Genomic DNA, 21,509 nt, shown 5'->3' with positions numbered 1-21,509 from the left:
CAGCCTAGCACAGCACACGTGCAGCAACCAGGCACGTCCACTAGGCCTCTGTGACCACCACAGCTGGCAGGCAGGCACCTGCCCTACAGGTGACCTACTGGCCCTCGATCCTCTACCTAATAACCTAACCAAAAGCGATTTTAGTTTAGGTTGGCACTGCAGCAAGGACTTCTGGTGGCACAGGCGAGACTCCAGCAGAGCACTGAATTGAAGTATAGGAGCGGGGTCAAAGACATAATCGCTTAAAGGGCAAAATATTCTGTACCTATTTGGTCTTTGATGTTCATTGTTTAATATCATAGTGACAATTGTTTTATTGTAGAAAGGGGTAATAGGTTAGTGAAGTTACACTGAAACTATGGAAAGGCCACACATAAGCAAGCTGAAAACTTGCCAACTATCATGCAAGTTCTCGGCTAACATTCTATTGCATTTCATAGGTACGCCCTCTTCTCGTCTGCAGAAAATTCTTCCTGGCTGAGTCTACACTCTCCTCCCCTGACTGTTATCTGTCTGTAAGATCGCGAGCTTACCTTTCCATCCTCCTTTACCCTACAGTAAACGTATTCTCTCTAAACCTGTGTACAAATCTCAATCAAATATGTCGACAGCACAATTAATGTGGTTTCCTCCATCTCCTTCCTCTCTTGATTCGGCGGCGCCTTTATATCAGGCGCGCAACACCCATTGTACTCACAGGGCTTCATTCCCCGCCCCTCCCCGTCGTGTGTGGCAGCCCGGGATGAGCAGCTTCCCGGGTACACACACAGCCGCACCCGAGCACTTCACGGGTCTTTAAAAGACCATTTGCATGTTAATGAGGCCTCGCAGTTTCACCCCATCTAAGAGCCCCTGCAGCTCCACTCTGACTATTTCTTAAAGATTCAGCCCCCCCCCCGAAATTTTTACTTAGCCCCCGCCCCCCTCCCCCCCCTCCCCGAAATTTGGCTCTAGTTGCGCCTCTGATTTATATGTACATGCACTAACTTTTATAAAGGCCCTGTCCCCAATTATGATGGCCACATATTTACGCCATGCTTTATATGCCTTTAGCCAGCAAGCGGTCTAGTTTGTTTGCAGTGTGCCATGATTTGTCCGCTTTTTGTTTTTCGCTTCTCGCCCTGTTAGCAGAACTGTTTCGATCATGGCCGAAGCGCAGGTAACTCTTAGCGACCTCATGGCTTTCTGTTTTTTTTTTAAACGCATATGGCGTCTGTCTACAGATTGAATACTAATCTAACCCAACTCAAAGAAGACGTGTTTTGAAATTCGTTTTCACCACCATGTGGTGTTATAGAAGTGACTGCATCTCGTTTTCGGCAAGGGTATAAAAATAAACAGGTTGTCTGGATCCCTTATGAGTGTGCATTTGGGGCAATATGTTTTTCATATCTTTTTTCCAAGCAGCTGTGTTTGCTTTTATAAATCACCAATCTTATATTTTATTAACATAAGATTGCTTTGACTTTTGTTTTGTGAAAACTTTATTTTTAACCAAGCTTCATCAACATCAGTAATAACTGCAAACGTTCTTAACACAAGCGTTTGCAATGCAATAGGTTTCACATTTACGCGAGTTTGGGTAGTTGGCATTGTAAATGACAATGCCTTTTGGTTTTTAAAACATAAAATGCATTGTCATTTACAATGCTAATAACTTGAACTCTCGCAAATGTGAGTTTTTATCTAAATCTTTAAAATTGCATATCTCCACTTCTACTGATTGGATTTTATGTAGTTTTTGTCTCAAATCACTTATTAAAATGTACTCTATTTTTTTAAATTGATGTAGGATTTTTCCTGCGTTGTGGTTTCAATTTGTTACCGTTTAAGTGCTGGTCTTTTTTTATTGCACAAATTGCAGCCTCCCAACTAAAATTGAAGCAAGGATGCATTTCGGAATAAAATACATAAAAATATACATACATTTTTATTTTGCACAACTTCACTTAATTAGGCAAAAGCAAGTAATGGAAATTATCTCGCATCTCTACTGTCTACCTGATGCATTTGGTAGAGTTTGCACACAGTGAATAGTAATGGTGGATTTTAAACTATTTCTATAATGTCTGCTGAAATCCAGTCAACGCCCGACAGGGCATATGTTTAAAACAAGCATTAGCATAGCCAATTGGTCTCGCCTTTGGGGCCTTTTAAGTATTTAGTTCTGCAGCACAATATCCTTGGTGCGTCAACCGTTGCATGGCTAAACACTTATAAGGTCCCAAAGGCGAGACCTATTGGCTATGCCAATGCTGGTTTCAATATGGTGTTGATTCAGCGACTTAATGTGCAAGATGCCCCAATGTCGATGCACTTAAGTCAATTGATAGGATCTATTTGAAACTGTGCATACACTTTAAAACAGGACCTGAACCTCAAGCATTGCAATGCTCTTTTTCTGGTGCCTTTAGTAACCATCCTTTCACCTACACATAGAAGGTCTGCTCCTCACAGATCAGGTAGAAGGAGGCACACATGTTTCAGGGCTCAATAGTCTCGTGGAGAGGCCTGGGGGTAAGGACTAGTGGTTCGGGACAGAAGGATCCTTTTGCACAAGGATGAATGACTTTTTATAAAGTTGTGCTCTTCTGTAACAGCACAGCCAAGCTGCATATAAGCCAAGACGGGCCTTTCCTGCATATTACTGCTCAGAATACTAATGAAGAAGTCTCACGTGAACCAAGACTGTGGGGAAAAAGCAAATCTGAACTCCACTATAGGCCCAATGAATCTCGATTCTGCAGTCTGTTGATGGCACCTCCCACTGTCATCTCCCACACTTCCCAGAACATTAGGGATGCATTCGGATATGCATGGCACATCCATGTAATGTATGCTTATTTTCCAAGCAACAATGTTAAACAACTCAATCTGCAAGAAGCAAACACAGCTGGAACCCAGAAACGAGAACTAAAGCCTTGAATCAGGAGATGAGGATAAAGAAACCGAGGAAGAGGAGAGGTGACATAGGACGCGTGGAAATATGTGGAGGGGTATATTCTGCAGCATTGTATTAACTTCAGCACAGCAGGCTGAGAGCTAATGGCAATGAAGCACCCATATTGCAGAGAACTGAACTGACCTGAGCTGAAGTCTACTGTACCAAGTGGGAAACAAGAGATTGAGAAGGACAGTGGAGCAGAGGAGGGCAGTGGAGCAAAGACGGAGACAGTAACAAAGACAAGGGGGGTAAAACGGAGAGAAAGAGATGGTAGAAGTAATACCAGGATAGATGGAGTGGCTGGCAAATGCATACTCGTTCGAGATGCTGGTAAAATTAGGGTTTGTCCAATTTAGGCATCCTCTTTTTGTACTGTAACCATTACAAATCAATCTCGATAAGTAAAATCTATGTGAGGCGTGGCATTAACAGATTTGTGACTTTGGGCGCTAGCCCCAAAGCCATCATTCTGTATTGTGTTATGAGCTAACCAGCTTACGTATCTCCGTGGCTTCTTGCAGCTACGTCCAGCTGTCATGGTATTTGCATAAACGTATGCATGAAATGTTATACTTTGGCGCTTGGTGATGACTTCATCAGCCTTCGGCACATAATGCCTTCAACATTCTCCTCTACCGTATTTTGGCAAACTCTTGATTTGAACATTATTGGTGAAGCTTTGTATATTTTAGGTGTGCATAAAGCATCTGAAGGATGAGGTCTTGTAACCAATATTTTCTCTAGCACAAGAAAACAAGGGCCAGCATAGTACTGAAATAAGTGGTCAATCCTAGCAGACCCAGGCCTATTGCAAAATGAAGGACCTATGTCACAGTGGGGACATACAGTGTAGACAAGGCTGAGGAGTGGCCAGAGAAGGCATGTTTGAGTGGATTATTAAACCTTTGCTCGATTACTAGCACTGCAAGAGTGTACAGAAAACCTTATTTATAGAACCTCCAGATCCTGCTGCCTTTGAGGGACACCTGCAGCTACTACCACGAGGGAGACACGACCACGTATAAAAATGGTCATTCTACAAACAAGTCATTTTAATTTTAGTCCAATTTACTGTACTGTATTATATTTATTATCCATTTTTACCTTCTAAAATAGTGTGAAAACCAGCATATGTTTCACAATCTGGAAATCTCCATTTTTCTCGGGACACATCTCCCTTGAATCGTGGATAATCCAATTACCAACTCAGCACAAAGTGTGTAGTTAGCAAAAAGAGCTTGGTGGAACTGAAATCCAGAGAACTCCCTGTGATTCATCTGCAGAATATGGATCTGGAGGCTAAAAGCGGAATCTGCTAAGGAGGCAGGCAAAAGGGGGGTAGCTGAAAGAACAGGAGAGGATATGAAAACAGGAATGGAGGGAGCTTTCAAATACGGGGGAACTCCAAAGATACACTATGGGCTTAAAGGCAAGAAGCATTTATTTGTTTAGGTAGAATCTCAAAACGACAGAACTGTCACTGAATTTCATGCCTGGGAATGGGACAGTTCACAAACAAACAAAAAATGTAACCTATCCATAACGTGGTGAAAACAAGATTTAGAAATGTGAGAAACATATTGAAGGAGGTGAACAGGAAAACACTTAAAAACGTAGGAAAGAAAGAGGAACAATTGCATGCCTGTGGTGGGTCCATCCAACCATCGCCTTCAGTAGTAAAAAAGTGAGGAAAGGCGATTAGAAAAACGAAAAAAGAGTGTTGCAGGGACAGGAAAAAGGAGAAGGGTGAAAATGAAAGAGAAAATGATGTATGAGAGATTAATCACAGTACAGGAAAAAAATTACTGCCAAAAAACGAAGAGATGAAAAGCAGGGTGCGTACTGGGGCAGCAGAGAAACCAAACAAAGTAAAGAAAAATGAAAAACACCTGCGAAGAAATGCAAACTTGACAATAAAAAGTGAAATTTACAATTTACATACCTCAAGCAGTTTATAGGGATCTGTCAAATGAAATGCTAAACTCTGGAGAGGTTGGCAATCAACATAAAAATGTGAGAAAAGCATTAAAAGTAGTGCTCGATAAGTCCAGCGCCGCACATAAAATCTAAAGTGAGTTGATGGGCAGTTCCAACTCCTGCAAAACACAGCCACTTTGCCTCCTCATTTTATTCGATTTGAGAGGGCGGGAAAAGTTCCTAATTTCCTAGCCATGCTGGCATGCCGGGCAAAGGCCTGGTTTCTAAGGATGGAAGCGACTGCAGGGTACCACAGAGACGTGTCAATCGTTCTGTTAACTGTGAAAACATAGCTATGGAATAAAAATAAAAATGTGACTGCTGCAGAGTTATTTCAAGGAAACACTGTACAAACATCACTGCAGTCGGGTATTTACATCCCACCCAGTTGGCTGACCCTTTACAAACTAATATCCATCATAAAAAAAGCGTTTGTTCTGTATGCCTTGTTTTTTTTTGTTGGTTTCACAAGTACTGTCCTGGGAACCGCTTGCACGCATGAGAGAGAGCGGGGAGCAGTAGGTGAGCCCACGAGTGGTGCGCGCGCACTTGGGAGAGCAGTCTGCTCATTTCCAAGCACTACACTCGTGCTTGTGGCGCGCCGCTGCTCGCTCCCGCAAGTTGGATGCCGCCACGAGCGCAAGTGTGTGCTTGAAAATGAGCAGACCAATGGCTAAAGGCAGTGCTTAATTTGTGCCGGTGCTTTCCGGTGCTTAGCACCGGCACTTAATTATTAGGGCCGGGTCAACGCATGTACTGCTGCGCACGCCCACATTGATAGATGTTTTCAAATGTACCTTGGCTTATTTATTGCACTCGCATAATAAATATAAATATGTCCTCGTCATCATCATCATGGCGGCCGTGGGCCGAACGGCCCTTCAGTGCAGAGATGTAGATAATCTCAGATGCAGTGTTGACTTGCCAGTGTGGGCGGGCTGCGGAAGTTTAGAGTACACACACACATGTATTTGGGCGAGCTGTGGGGCCGGGTTGGAGGTTCCGCTGTGTGCGCGGTAGCGCGCGCACATTTTTTTCAATTTGCCACACCCAGCTTCATCGTGGACTGAGTCAGCCCGGCACTGGCAGCCCCGGTCTAACTGACGACGATAAGGGCAGGGGAGCAGTGCCAGCCAGCACTGAGTGTGTGTGTGACCCAGACGACCTGCTTCCCCACACGAGTAACGGTAAGATTAGCACTTAGAAGTTTCAACTTTAAGCACTTTTAAGTTAAGCAGTAACTATCTTTAGTAAAGCGAAGCGAGCTAACTAGGTATTCCAATGCTATGCGGTGCCTTCACCAACGCGGTGTTTTTTTGTTTTCGGTAGCGTGATGCAGGCCCGGTTCTACGGTCAAACAAAGTGCTTCAAACACCCTCCCCTCCCCTTCTCCAACCCCACTGGTGGAGGGTGGCAGCGAGGGAATCCGAGGAGGAGGTCATGAGGGGGAGGGGTTATGGGGAGATGAGGGGCACTTGTGGCGTGTGGCAGTGAGGGAATCCGAGGAGGAGGTCAGGGGCACTGTTGGAAGGTGGTAGTCAAGGTATTTACGGAGAAAGAGGTTATTGGTGCGGCACGAAAAAAGACTTTCGCATCAGCGCTGAAGCCAGCCCTGTCATGGCCTTTCTGTTTTTGTTTATTTAATTAGCAGTCGGGTCATATGGGCTACTGTGGAACATTAAAGTGTGTGCTAAATATATTTACTGCTATATTCAATGGTTTAAGTTTGAAGGTGATTTTACTAATGTTTTTACCAGGAAAAAGGAAAGTGGAACCCGATGGTGCCTGATATGGGGCTGGGGCCCAAGGTCAGCTGTGAGATAAGGTGCACTGAGAGGAGTAGTGGATAATCAAGCCTGTAAGGGGGTGCGTTGCAGAGTCCGGGGTCAGGTGGAGGAGATTGTAATGAAGATAGATACTCCCTGAAGGCTCGCACAGAGGGAGCCCGAGAAGTGTCACTTGACTAATACTCCCACCTCAGAAACCTCCTCTTCCCATCAAAGGAACATTACATGGAAAAAACACTTTTTGAGAGTGATAACATTTAGAAAGAGATCTGGAAAAGAGTGCGTTTTACTGGGCCTTGTAAGACTAAGAAGGGATAAAGGAGGGCCCTGTAGCAGGCCTGGCTAGACATATATGCGACAAATCGAGCCCGCAGTGGCCCACCCAAATGCACCCTTGGCCCACCCAAATAAAAATTCCTGAAGCCGGGCCTGGCGTGATGGCATTGGTCTGGTTCTAACATGTAGATCACCGGCGTGGACAGTGTAACTGGAAGCAGGCAGGCTGCAGGCAGCTCACCCGGCTCTGGCGGCTCCCTAATATACGAATACGACGATTATAGGATCCTCATAGTCGGAGTCCGATGTCTGATTCATTCATTTTCACTGTCTGAATGCCAGACCAGTGCCTGCCTGCCTGCCTGGTGCCTGGCCTAGTAGTAACCTGAAGCCGCCACGCCGGCCGGCCCTAGCGATACGCTTTAACTCAAGATAGCAATCAGCAGGCCTCGGGTGCATTTGGCTTATTGGCTGGCTTGGCTCTCATAGAGGGAGTGGTGGTCAGTCCTACAGATGGGCGGCAGTGTGGAGTGCAGTGAGATCCGTAATTTTCAAGCGCAGCTAAAAGGGAAATGCTGGTTCAGGGAATCCTTCAATCCGATTCCTACCATATGTTGTTTCTGAAATGTAGAAGGACATGGCTAATGGCTTGAGTGCCTTTCTTTAACATTTTCATGCTTTCTGTCCTGGGTGCCTTTGTGTGATGTTTCCATGATTTATGGCCTGGGGCCTTTGTGTGACGTTTCCATGATTTCTGTCCTGGGGGCCTTTGTGTGATGTTTCCATGCTTCCTTGTCTGAGTATTTATGTGTGAGATTTCCATGCTTTCTGGCATGGTTGCTTATGTCAGGTCATCATTTACGATTCACTTTGCTTTGAAAGTTAATACAGCTAAATATGTAATGGAAAATGTGTTGTGCACCATTGGATTTTCTTTTTACAAAATGTTCTTGAAGGGAGAATTCCCCCCATGCAAACACCTCTAGCAGTCATTAAGCTTTCTGCGCTCGCTTGCTACACACCGTAAGGGGGCTGGTCTAACAAAACTTGCCAGGGTTGACACTAGGAGTAAAGCAAGGAAAGAGGAAGACTTGGAATGCACTAGCAATTTAGACTGTTTCTGGGCTTTTCTAGAAAAATAGATGTAGCCCATTCCGACTGAAAAAATGTGTCATTGCAATGTTTTGGAAAAGTTAGGCTTTACTGTGTTTGGATATTTAATTGTTCTAGTTTATATAGGTTATTTATTTGCATTTAGAACACTTTGTTGACAGTGTCAATTTTTTTTTTTTTTTTTTTATATTTATGTCTCTTTCTTCTTTGGATGTTATATTTATTGTTCTATTTAATATATTTTATTTATTTTGTTTTTATAAGACTTAACTTATTTTTCATTTTAGAACATGTATTTATTTGTATTTATATATTTTATTTTTAGTTATTTTTTTTTTATATAATTACATTTTGTATGGCACTATGGTCATTTTGCACTAATAATAGGTATGACTTATTTAAGATAAGGTCAAATTCAAACTTCCCAGCCACTACCTATTCCTTTGGCCTAGGTACCTCAAGGACGTTTTGGATCACATTTTTCTTTGCTTTATGTTAAGATACAAATCTTTAATTAAAAAGTTATATTTTGAACATATGCTTCTTTTCTGATCTCTGTGTTGTCTGTGTCATACAGAACTACATAGTTCCATGTTTTTTTTTTACTATTCTGAATGTCTAATAAATGCACATATAGCTCCAGGGGAATAAGCTATAGTAACAAGCCCAATTGGTAATCATCCTTTTTATTTTTGTTTCTCTAAAAGTAATCGCTTTAACGGAATACTCTACTATACTGATTAACCCAATACCCCTTCAGCCACTGAAAGTGACAGTGGCTGACTCATTCAAGTGTATTGCATGATTTTATTCAGTTTATCTGTTTGGACTAGTGTTTTCACAACATTTTGTTTTATTTTGTCACATAACTTAAGCTATGTCAAAGTTGTATCTTTGAACTCATAGACTCTGTTAAAAATGGCATGCCCTACCCCCAGTATTGTCCTTTCCCCAAATCAGCACACAGAGCACTGACATTTTCCCTTTTCAATGCATTAGTGGTTTTAGCTAATTTATTCCAAAACTGTTCTTTAAATGCACTTTTGCTTTAATCTTTTTCAAAATGGTTCACGGGGAACCTCCTATCAAAACCTTACTATGAGGAAGGCTCCCTTTCTGAAATTCAGATCGGGTATTATATTTGACTTTTCTCAGTGCCAGTTGAAGATGTGGGTGGAGCTAATAGAGTAAGTGGGTGAAGCCAGAAAAAAGTGGGTGTGGCCTCCGACAAACATTTGAGCACCTGCACTTCATATTTTACAAATTAAGCACTGGCTAAAGGCCCTCAGCGCTGCCTAGGCAAGACCTAGGAAAAAGCATCCAAACGAGGTGAAATAAAAGCCCCGCGCACCTCGCTGAAACAAAACTGGGGTGCTGCCAAAGGGAAGGAGACTTGTTTTCTTTTCCCTTTGCTGACAGATGCCTCGACTACTTGGCTCTTGGGGTGTACCCCAGGGCTTTCCTTGTGAAAACACAGCGGAGTTCTTGGCAGATGCACAGCCCGGAGACATACATGCACTGTATATTGTTCCCGGGACAGGCCTATGCAAATGTTCCCGTTTGGCCACCGTCCATCCACTGATTTCCTGGTAGCAAATCTGCGTCGCTGTTTACCCTGTATCTGTTCTGTGAACATGAAATTAGCGCTGGCATTGCCGTGCAGAGAGATCACAATAGATAGATGGCGAAGTGGATTGAGAGTTTGGTGCAAAAAGTTATGTTACCGATAAGTAAGATATTATCAGCTAGACACTTTGCTCATTTAACCTTTCATCCTTCTAAGGTAGAGTGCTGCATATTTGAGTTATGAAAAAAGATTATTTCTTTACATTCCTGACTACATCATCTAATGATATAAACCTTGACTGCGCAAATCACATAATATGCGCTACACAGAAGGCTGTATTGTAATAATCATGTGTTAACATTTCCGAGTGCTGCATTGTCAAATCTACTAGCTGGCAAATGCATACTTGTTCGAGACGCTGGTAAAATTAGGGTTTGTCCAATTTAGGCATCCTCTTTTTGTACTTTAACCATTACAAATCAATCCCGATAAGTAAAATCTATGTGAGGCGTGGCATTAACAGATGTGTGACTTTGGGCGCTAGCCCCAAAGCCATAATTCTGTATTGTGTTATGAGCTAACCAGCTTATGTATCTCCGTGGCTTCTTGCAGCTACGTCCAGCTGTCATGGTATTTGCATAAACGTATGCATGAAATGTTATACTTTGGCGCTTGGTGATGACTTCATCAGCCTTTGGCACATAATGCCTTCAACATTCTCCTCTACCGTATTTTGGCAAACTCTTGATTTGAACATTATTGGTGAAGCTTTGTATATTTTAGGTGTGCATAAAGCATCTAAAGGATGAGGTCTTGTAACCAATATTTTCTCTAGCACAAGAAAACAAGGGCCAGCATAGTACTGAAATAAGTGGTCAATCCTAGCAGACCCAGGCCTATTGCAAAATGAAGGACATATGTCACAGTGGGGACATACAGTGTAGACAAGGTTGAGGAGTGGCCAGAGACGGCATGTTTGAGTGGATTATTAAACCTTTGCTCGATTACTAGCACTGCAAGAGTGTACAGAAAACCTTATTTATAGAACCTCCAGATCCTGCTGCCTTTGAGGGACACCTGCAGCTACTACCACGAGGGAGACACGACCACGTATAAAAATGGTCATTCTACAAACAAGTCATTTTAGGCCAATTTACTGTACTGTATTGAATTTATTATCCATTTTTACCTTCTAAAATAGTGTGAAAACCAGCATATGTTTCACAATCTGGAAATCTCCATTTTTCTCGGGACACATCTCCCTTGAATCGTGGATAATCCAATTACCAACTCAGCACAAAGTGTGTAGTTAGCAAAAAGAGCTTGGTGGAACTGAAATTCAGAGAACTCCCTGTGATTCATCTGCAGAATATGGATCTGGAGGCTAAAAGCGGAATCTGCTAAGGAGGCAGGCAAAAGGGGGGTAGCTGAAAGAACAGGAGAGGATATGAAAACAGGAATGGAGGGAGCTTTCAAATACGGGGGAACTCCAAAGATACACTATGGGCTTAAAGGCAAGAAGCATTTATTTGTTTAGGTAGAATCTCAAAACGACAGAACTGTCACTGAATTTCATGCCTGGGAATGGGACAGTTCACAAACAAACAAAAAATGTAACCTATCCATAACGTGGTGAAAACAAGATTTAGAAATGTGAGAAACATATTGAAGGAGGTGAACAGGAAAACACTTAAAAACGTAGGAAAGAAAGAGGAACAATTGCATGCCTGTGGTGGGTCCATCCAACCATCACCTTCAGTAGTAAAAAAGTGAGGAAAGGCGATTAGAAAAACGAAAAAAGAGTGTTGCAGGGACAGGAAAAAGGAGAAGGGTGAAAATGAAAGAGAAAATGATGTATGAGAGATTAATCATAGTACAGGAAAAAAATTACTGCCAAAAAACGAAGAGATGAAAAGCAGGGTGCGTACTGGGGCAGCAGAGAAACCAAACAAAGTAAAGAAAAAAGAAAAACACCTGCGAAGAAATGCAAACTTGACAATAAAAAGTGAAATTTACAATTTACATACCTCAAGCAGTTTATAGGGATCTGTCAAATGAAATGCTAAACTCTGGAGAGGTTGGCAATCAACATAAAAATGTGAGAAAGGCATTAAAAGTAGTGCTCGATAAGTCCAGCGCCGCACATAAAATCTAAAGTGAGTTGATGGGCAGTTCCAACTCCTGCAAAACACAGCCACTGTGCCTCCTCATTTTATTCGATTTGAGAGGGCGGGAAAAGTTCCTAATTTCCTAGCCATGCTGGCATGCCGGGCAAAGGCCTGGTTTCTAAGGATGGAAGCGACTGCAGGGTACCACAGAGACGTGTCAATCGTTCTGTTAACTGTGAAAACACAGCTATGGAATAAAAATTAAAATTTGACTGCTGCAGAGTTATTTCAAGGAAACACTGTACAAACATCACTGCAGTCGGGTATTTACAGCCCACCCAGTTGGCTGACCCTTTACAAACTAATATCCATCATAAAAAAAGCGTTTGTTCTGTATGCCGTTGTTTTTTTTTGTTGGTTTCACAAGTACTGTCCTGGGAACCGCTTGCTGAAAATACATAGCCCGCGAGTGGTGCACGCATGAGAGAGAGCGGGGAGCAGTAGGTGAGCCCACGAGTGGTGCGCGCGCACTTGGGAGAGCAGTCTGCTCATTTCCAAGCACTACACTCGTGCTTGTGGCGCGCCGCTGCTCGCTCCCGCAAGTTGGATGCCGCCACGAGCACAAGTGTGTGCTTGAAAATGAGCATACCGATGGCTAAAGGCAGTGCTTAATTTGTGCCGGTGCTTTCCGGAGCTTAGCACCGGCACTTAATTATTAGGGCCGGGTCTACGCATCTACTGCTGCGCACGCCCACATTGATAGATGTTTTCAAATGTACCTTGGCTTATTTATTGCACTCGCATAATAAATATAAATATGTCCTCGTCATCATCATCATGGCGGCCGCGGGCCGAACGGCCCTTCAGTGCAGAGATGCAGATAATCGCAGACGCAGTGTTGACTTGCCAGTGTGGGCGGGCTGCGGAAGTTTAGAATACACACACACATGTATTTGGGCGAGCTGTGGGGCCGGGTTGGAGGTTCTGCTGTGCGCGCGGTAGCGCGTGCACATTTTTTTCAATTTGCCACGCCCAGCTTCATCGTGGACTGAGTCAGCCCGGCACTGGCAGCCCCGGTCTAACCGACGACGATAAGGGCAGGGGAGCAGTGCCAGCCAGCACTGAGTGTGTGTGTGACCCAGCCGACCTGCTTCCCCACACGAGTAACGGTAAGATTAGCACTTAGAAGTTTCAACTTTAAGCACTTTTAAGTTAAGCAGTAACTATCTTTAGTAAAGCGAAGCGAGCTAACTAGGGATTCCAATGCTATGCGGTGCCTTCACCAACGCGGTGTTTTTTTTTTCGGTAGCATGATGCAGGCCCGGTTCTAGGGTCAAACAAAGTGCTTCAAACACCCTCCCCTACCGTCCCCTTCTCCACCCCCTACCCCCCACCCAACCCCCCCGCCGCCCTTATGTGTGTCAGCCGGGCTGAGAAAGCTTCCCGGGCGTGCACACACGCAGACAGTTTTAGAGATGATCGCAGCCGAACCCGAGTACTTCACAGGTCTTTACAAGACCATTTACATGTTAAAGAGGCTTTGTTTATTTTTTCACCCCTTCATCTCCACATGGCGAAAGGCGACAAATCCCTTCATTGACAACGGTAACCTCTGCCTACTGTTCTGCTGCGTGGATATTTCTTTTCCTATGCAGCGCAGGAGAAAATAAGTTTGTTTATTCCTATTCACCTCTCCTGATCCCTGCAGCTGGTTATTACATCAGGCTATGACACTAAGTTTGACTAATGGAGTTGGTAAGAGAATGTGTTACTATTAGTTTTTCTTTTTAAAATCTGCACAGGCCCAGCAAGGCATATACTTTGTGTATGCTTTATTTAAACAGTTTTTATCGTGGCCGATGCAGGACAACAATAAGACAATACAAAATGCCCAGATAACGCTGGGGATTAGTGATCCTGCTGGAGAGCAATCATTTGTCTGTTAGCATTTAAGTGCAGATGAACTGTATTTTATGTGGAAGCTCAGTGGGTTACTGTCATTGTGACAGCGATTCTTTTTTTTTTTTTTTTTTTTTGAAACCGTTTATTGCAGTTTGTAAAAGTTACAGGTATGGGCCTACAACCACCCGGCCGGCCGCTAGAATGACAAAAGCATATTGCATACATACAGTAAAAGTCTCTCGGCAGTGCAGAGTAGTGAAACAGGAGTAATCAAAGGTGCAGGCCACACAGCTCCATGCCCACAGTACGGTTCCCTTTTCTTAAAACAAAACAACACCAAAAAACCACACCCGCAAGGCAACCCGCGATCCAAAATGACAACACGTGCTCCATAAGTGGGGGACCCAAACCAGCAGCAGAACTCTGAAGAGGGGAATGGGAGTAGATCAGGGACTGGGGGACCGCGCGCCCGCGGCCGAGGGAGGGGGGCCGTCTAGGGAGACGGAGCAGGCGAGGCAGCCGGTAGCAGTGGCGGCTCACAAATACCCCCGCGGTAGGCGTTCCAGGGGCCCCAGAGTTTCACCCACGCCCCAGGCTTACCCCTCGCCACATACACCACCTTTTCACGAAACATACACCAATCCATATGCTCTTTCCAGGCCGACACCGCAGGGGGCCTCTGGGATCCCCACAATTGAGCAATATCACGCTTAGCTATCATGTATCCCAGAGTCACCCACCGCGTCTGCGGGACCGAATAGTCATTTGGTTCCCATACATTCAGCAAGCATCTCCTCGCTTCAGGCAGCAGCGCGACACGCGTAACCACACGCAGAACCTCATGCACACCACGCCAGAATCGCTCCACCTTCGGGCACTCCCACAGTATATGTATGAAAGTCGCCAACGCACCACAGCCACGCTTACACATTCCGTCACCAGCAAAACCCATACGTAGAAGCCTTGGCCCCGTCACGTAAACCCGGTGAAGGATCTTGAGCTGGACGAAACGAAGGCGAGCCGGGATGGCCACCTCTTTCGGAGAGGCCACCGCGGAAATCCAATCCTCGTCGTCCAGCTCCAGCCCGTCGGCAACCCAAGCCTCGCGGAGACTAGTCAGCAGGCACGATCTATCGTTGATCAGTTTTTTGTATATGAGGGAGATCGTGCTGTCCGGGACATGGCCATCTAGCACTCTGTCCTCCAGGGGGGAAGACTCCGGAATGGATGCGACGTCCGGGAAGACGGAGCCCAGCGCATGGCGGACTTGTAGGTACCGAAAGTACTCACTGCCCTGCAGCTGAAACTCCGCCTGCAGCGTCTCAAAAGTTTTGAATCCCCCCCTCGTCCAGAGATCTCCCACCGTGCTGATTCCGATCGTGTCCCACTTCTCGAAGCCCTTCGACGTCCACAGGGAGCCCAACCTCTCAGACGCATACAGCGGTGACGCCCGGGTCAAACGGTCCTTCCACCCCATAGCTGCATTAGCCGCGTGCCAGACACGCACCATGACACGCGTCGGTCCCGTCAAACGGGAGTCGGGCGCGCCAGAGTAGAGCGCTCGATTGTAATCGCCACCGGGCAGGAGCATCTTGTCCATCTCAAATGCCGGGTTCAAGGCGGGCCCGTAAAGGCCATGATTAATTGCAGCTAGTTGGGAGGCCCAGTAATACCGTTTAATGTCCGGGAGGGCGACCCCCCCATCGTACCACGGGAGCGTCAATTTAGCCAGAGCAATGCGCGGCCTCCCGTCCCAGAACAGGCGCCGCTGGAGGCCCTCCACCTCACAGAAGTAGCGTGCCGGGACCAAGTCCATAGTATTCTGGAGGGCGTATAGGAAGCGCGGCAGGGACATCATTTTAAACAAGGCCGCTCGGCCGAGCGGCGAAAGCGGCAGACGCCGCCAGCGCACCACGTCCTCCTTCAAGCGCTGGAGGGGGGGTAGCAAATTCCGCTCATAGCGGGCCTCCGGGTCAAGGGTGATATATATACCCAGGTACCGAAAACCTTGGGAGGCAATCTGGATCGGACAGTCCCGTGGTAGGACCGGAGCCTCCCCGGAAAGCACATAGACACAGGATTTCGCCCAGTTGATGACCAGGCCTGAGTTGCTACCGAATGAGCGCAAAACATCAACCAGGACGATCAGTGATTTACGCGGGGAGGCGAGATACAGAAGGATATCGTCAGCATAGAGGGACACACGGTCCTCATGCTCGGGGGTCCAGCGGAGACCACGGATAGAAGGGTGCCACCGCAGCCACTCCGCCAGGGGCTCCAGGGCCAGGGCAAACAGGAGAGGCGACAGGGGGCAACCCTGTCGCGTGCCCCGCCCCAGCGCGAATGGGGCCGAGACTCGCCCATTCACCACCACCTGCGCCAATGGGCCCGAATATAGCAATTTGACCCAGCTAATAAAACCCGGGCCAAACCCAAATTTCGCCAGCATCGCCCAGATGTATGGCCATTCAAGCGTATCAAACGCCATGGTGGCGTCCAAGGACGCCAAGATGGCCGGCTCCCGCACAAATGGGACACGCGCGAGCACCCCGTGTAAGCGCCGCAGATTGAGCGCCGTGTTGCGGTGTGGTATAAAGCCAGATTGGTCTTGGTGGACCAAATCGCCCACCACGCCAACCAACCGGTTGGCCAACACTTTGGCGAGGATTTTGGGTTCCGCGTTCAAGAGCGAAATCGGCCTATAGGATGTGACCCGTTCACGGGGCTTCCCCTCCTTGTGGATCACCACAATTGTGGCCAGACGCTGGTCCGGCGGGAGGGAACCCTGCGAGTGGGCCGCCAGGAACATCGCGCGCAGGTGGGGCGCCAACACATCCGGGCGTAGCTTGTATAGCTCAATGGGAATACCATTGGGGCCCATGGCCTTGCCGGATGCAACCGAGCGAATAGCCGAGGCAATTTCGTCCGAGGTGGGAGGGGCGTCCAGCGAATCCCTGTCCTCCACCGTAAGGGAGGGCAGTGCGATGTCCCGAAGCAGGGCATGGGAATCTTCCTCCGAGCAGGGGGAAACCGGGGAGTAGACTTCGCGGAAATAATCCGCGAAGCAGGAGACAATGGCTTCCGGCTCAGTGACACACGCACCATCCACACTCTCAATCAAAGGCACCACGCGGCTCGCTCTCTCCCTCTTATCCAACCACGCAATCAATTTGCCAGCCTTGTCACCCACATCATACAATCGCCCCTGCTGCTCTCTACTGAGGCCCCTGGCCGCCTCCGTGACGAGGGCCCGATAGGCCGCCTGCTTTAGGTGCAGAACATGCAACTTGGCGTCTGTTACCCCGCTCCCCAGGTCACCCTCCAGTTCTGCAATCTCGGCCTCTACCCGGGTCACCTCCTCCCGCTCGCGCCGCCGGGCATGGGAGATAAAGGAGAGGGCCTCCCCTCTAAGAACTACCTTGAAAGCCTCCCACAGGGAGATGGCCGAAGGGACCGACCCCACATTCTCATCGAAATATCGCTGTAAGGATTTGATCAAATCGGCACGAATGGTGGGGTCGCGCAAATACCATGCATTGATTGGGGCCACCCTGCCATCCCCCCTCGGGAAGACATCGAAATGCAACAACAATGGGGAGTGGTCTGAGATACCCCGCGCCAGATGGCGCACCTCCCCCACCCTCCCTGCATGGGCCGCCGGGACAAGGATGTAATCAAGCCGCGAGAGGCTACCATGGGCACCCGAGTGGAAGGTGTACTGTCGCAATGCGGGATGCTTTAATCGCCAGCAATCCACCAGGCCCAGCGTGTCCAAAAGGCCGGGCAGCCACGCCTGTGCCCGGGGGAGGTCCCTAGGGGGATGGCGATCCATAGACCCAGAGGCTACCGCATTAAAGTCCCCTCCAACCACCAGCAGGCCACTCGGAAGGTCCAGAAGGAGGCGCCCCAGGTCCGCAAATGTGGTGGCTTGTAACCCAGGCGGGACGTACACCGATATAAAGATAAACACTCTACCCTCCATTCTTCCCACCAGAACAGTGTAGCGGCCCCTCTCATCATGGCGCACCTCGTCAATCTCCAACGGGAGCGAGTTCTTGATCATAATACCCACCCCCCGCGAGCCCGAAGTGAAGCCGGAATGGGCCGCCAAACGATATCCCCGCCGATTCATTGCATGAAAGGTGTTACCTATAAGGTGCGTCTCCTGCAGGAAGACAACATCTGGTGAAATACGTTTTAAGTACTGCAGGACCACACCACGCTTAATCCTATCCCCCAGGCCGTTAACATTCCATGACAACACAGTCAAATCCCTACCCCCCATCATATGTCGAAACAATCGGTCGTCCCCCACCGAGCATCTTAAAAACAACAACACAGTAGCGGGTTTGCCTTGCGGTGCTAACAAACAACACACCCCCCCCACCCCCCGGTCCCAACAGAACTCCCCCCTCCCTGCACCCCTGCATGAGCCCAGACAGCCCCCCCAAAGTGCAGTGTGCCTGTCGCCCCATAGCTAAATACTAACTAGTCCCCCAGAGGAGGAGGGAAGCCCCCAACAGACCCCGCACGACCTCCATGGGAGGGGAACATACGCAATCAATATATGGTGAAGGAACAACATCCAGAGCAAGGCCTATTCAGTCACCCCTCAATTCTGATCCGGCGGGCCCTCCTCGCCAGCCGCGCCCCCCCCGCCCCCCCGGCCCCGATCTCCAGGCAGAGTGTCCAGCCAGTCCCCAGCCGCCTCGGGCCGGTCGAAGAAGTGCGTACGACCATCCACCTCCACCCTCAGCTTAGCCGGAAAGAGCATTGAGTACTTGAGGTTTAGGTCCCTTAGGCGACGTTTAACACCAAGAAAGCTCTGTCGCTGCTTCTGGACCGCCGGAGTAAAGTCTGGGTAGAAATGTACATCCATGTTGTCCAGCTTGACCGGTCCCTGTTGCCTGGAGGTCTGGAGGATGGCATCTCTGTCCCGAAAATTAAAAATCCGGGCAATGAGAGGCCGCGGCGGGGCACCGGTCTTAGGTCTGCCCCCGGGGACCCGGTGAGCACGCTCCACCGCAAAAAGCTTACTCAGCCCCCGGGGCTGGAGATGGGTCAGGATCAATTCTTCCACGAAAAGATCCGCCGCCTCCGCCTCTCGTCCCTCCGGCACACCAATAATACGGACATTATTCCTCCGGGCCCGACCCTCGGAATCCTCCAGTCGCCGGTCCATCAGGGCGCTCGCCTGGCCAAGCCGGCGCACCTCCTTCTGGAGGGCCACCACGTCCGTCGTGAGGCTCGTTGTGGTGTGGGCCAGGGAGTCGACTCGGTCGTTTGTTTTGGACAAGTCTGCCCTCACAAGGCTCACATCCACCAGGACCGAGTCAATTTTTTGCGCCAAGGTGTCGAAACGCTGGTCCACTGAGGCCTTCATCTCTGCGATGGCGCCCATGACGTCCCGGAGGGTCAGATCCACCGGATGAGCAGATGCCTCCGTCGGGCCCACCGGGGATGCCCGCGATATCTCCGGAGAACCCTTCTGGAGCGTGTAGCGGTCCATACTGTTAGCCTGGTGCGCCGTGCCACGGCGGGTTGTCTTCACCTTCGCCCGGTCGCCATCTTGCTTGGTGGACATGCTGGCTCTTCCACCGTCGTGCCAAGATCCCCAAACGGGCCGCTATACCAAGTCACGGGTGCCAGGGGGGGGGCGGGGGCGACCACCGAACCGCGGGTCAACCCACCGCCGGCGGGTCAGCCGGGCGCCTGGACAAGGCCACACCACCGCACCCCGCTCCGCAGCCCGACCCCGCTTGAGAGCAAGGAGGGCGCAAAAGCGAAAGTGAAAGTGCGGGGTACGCGAGTCGCCCAGCCCCGCTCGCCGCTGTTATTCACTTTGTCCCCGGATCGCCCCACTACTCCAATCCGGGGGGCCGGCGAGGAGAAGGCCGCAACCTTCGATCGATGCTCCCACCGGTATTGGGGTCCGATTCGAGCCCAAAAAACGGGTGGCGCCTCAGCTCGGGTTCCCCGACACAGTCCCCTCAACAAGGACAGGATATCGCCAGGATTAATTCAGGAGGTCGCGGAGGTCCTCGGGAGCCTCGCACCTACGCGGCCATCTTGGTTGCGCGCTAGGCTCCTCCCCCGTGACAGCGATTCTTGTGTTACTTGCAGTTCAGAAGTTACAATCCTATCATAGGACAGTGACCAATGAATTGCCATCAAAGAGCTGCATACAAACATGAATGGTATGGTTAGAACTTCGCTTTTTTTGTTTTGTGATATAGTTAGAACTTCCACAGTCTTTCATTATTCTAATGTTGCTAAAATGAGTATGTTTGGGCAGATATACATTTTTATCAGTAAAGCTGACCCCCATGGAATACTCTTTAAATCCTAAGGTTGTGTTTCCCCAGACCAAACCCTCTTAACATATACTGCCCACCAGTATGGATGACGTGATTCCTACACCTTGTAATCTTCATTGGCTTATCATTCCCTGTAGACTAATTTACATACTGGTATGATTCATTGTCTCTGTATAATGTGTGCGTGGTGTAAAGTACTGACTACAGTGATATGAGTAGCGCAATACAACAAATGAAATGCATATGAGAGAGGGGCTACGTAAAGATGAGGAGCACTGTTGGAGGGTGGCAGTGAGGGAATCCGAGGAGGAGGTAGTGGGAGGGGCTATGGAGCGATGAGTGGCACTGTTGGACAGTGGCAGTGAGGGAATCCGAGGAGGAGGTCATGGGGTGGAGGGGGAAGCTAGGGAGAGATGAGGGGCACTGTTGGAGGGTGGTAGTGAGGGAGTCTGAGGAGGAGGTCATGAGGGGGAGGGGCTACAGAGAGATGAGGTGCACTGGTGGAGGGTGGCAGCGAGGGAATCCGAGGAGGAGGTCATGAGGGGGAGGGGTTATGGGGAGATGAGGGGCACTTGTGGCGTGTGGCAGTGAGGGAATCCGAGGAGGAGGTCAGGGGCACTGTTGGAAGGTGGTAGTCAAGGTATTTACGGAGAAAGAGGTTATTGGTGCGGCACGAAAAAAGACTTTCGCATCAGCGCTGAAGCCAGCCCTGTCATGGCCTTTCTGTTTTTGTTTATTTAATTAGCAGGCGGGTCATATGGGCTACTGTGGAACATTAAAGTGTGTGCTAAATATATTTACTGCTATATTCAATGGTTTAAGTTTGAAGGTGATTTTACTAATGTTTTTACCAGGAAAAAGGAAAGTGGAACCCGATGGTGCCTGATATGGGGCTGGGGCCCAAGGTCAGCTGTGAGATAAGGTGCACTGAGAGGAGTAGTGGATAATCAAGCCTGTAAGGGGGTGCGTTGCAGAGTCCGGGGTCAGGTGGAGGAGATTGTAATGAAGATAGATACTCCCTGAAGGCTCGCACAGAGGGAGCCCGAGAAGTGTCACTTGACTAATACTCCAACCTCAGAAACCTCCTCTTCCCATCAAAGGAACATTACATGGAAAAAACACTTTTTGAGAGTGATAACATTTAGAAAGAGATCTGGAAAAGAGTGCGTTTTACTGGGCCTTGTAAGACTAAGAAGGGATAAAGGAGGGCCCTGTAGCAGGCCTGGCTAGACATATATGCGACAAATCGAGCCCGCAGTGGCCCACCCAAATGCACCCTTGGCCCACCCAAATAAAAATTCCTGAAGCCGGGCCTGGCGTGATGGCATTGGTCTGGTTCTAACATGTAGATCACCGGCGTGGACAGTGTAACTGGAAGCAGGCAGGCTGCAGGCAGCTCACCCGGCTCTGGCGGCTCCCTAATATACGAATACGACGATTATAGGATCCTCATAGTCGGAGTCCGATGTCTGATTCATTCATTTTCACTGTCTGAATGCCAGACCAGTGCCTGCCTGC

General features: G+C 48.3%; 1 protein-coding gene across 1 annotated transcript in view; it reads left to right on the top strand.

The window, feature by feature from the left end:
- The first annotated feature begins 1,080 nt into the window (after positions 1-1,080).
- The window catches only part of LOC146811590 (uncharacterized), a 109,295-nt gene continuing 88,866 nt past the window's right edge, over positions 1,081-21,509 (top strand). Inside the window, exon 1 of the mRNA XM_085618577.1 lies at positions 1,081-1,159. Coding sequence (XP_085474703.1) covers positions 1,145-1,159 — 15 coding nt within the window. The 5' untranslated portion in view covers positions 1,081-1,144. The remainder of the gene's footprint in view (positions 1,160-21,509) is intronic.

This window comes from Triturus cristatus, chromosome 7 (genome assembly GCF_964204655.1).
Source record: "Triturus cristatus chromosome 7, aTriCri1.1, whole genome shotgun sequence".
In the NCBI taxonomy this organism is placed as follows: Eukaryota; Metazoa; Chordata; class Amphibia; order Caudata; family Salamandridae; genus Triturus; species Triturus cristatus.
The sequence above is the reverse complement of the archived record's forward strand: the minus strand, read 5'-3'. Positions and strand labels throughout refer to the sequence as shown.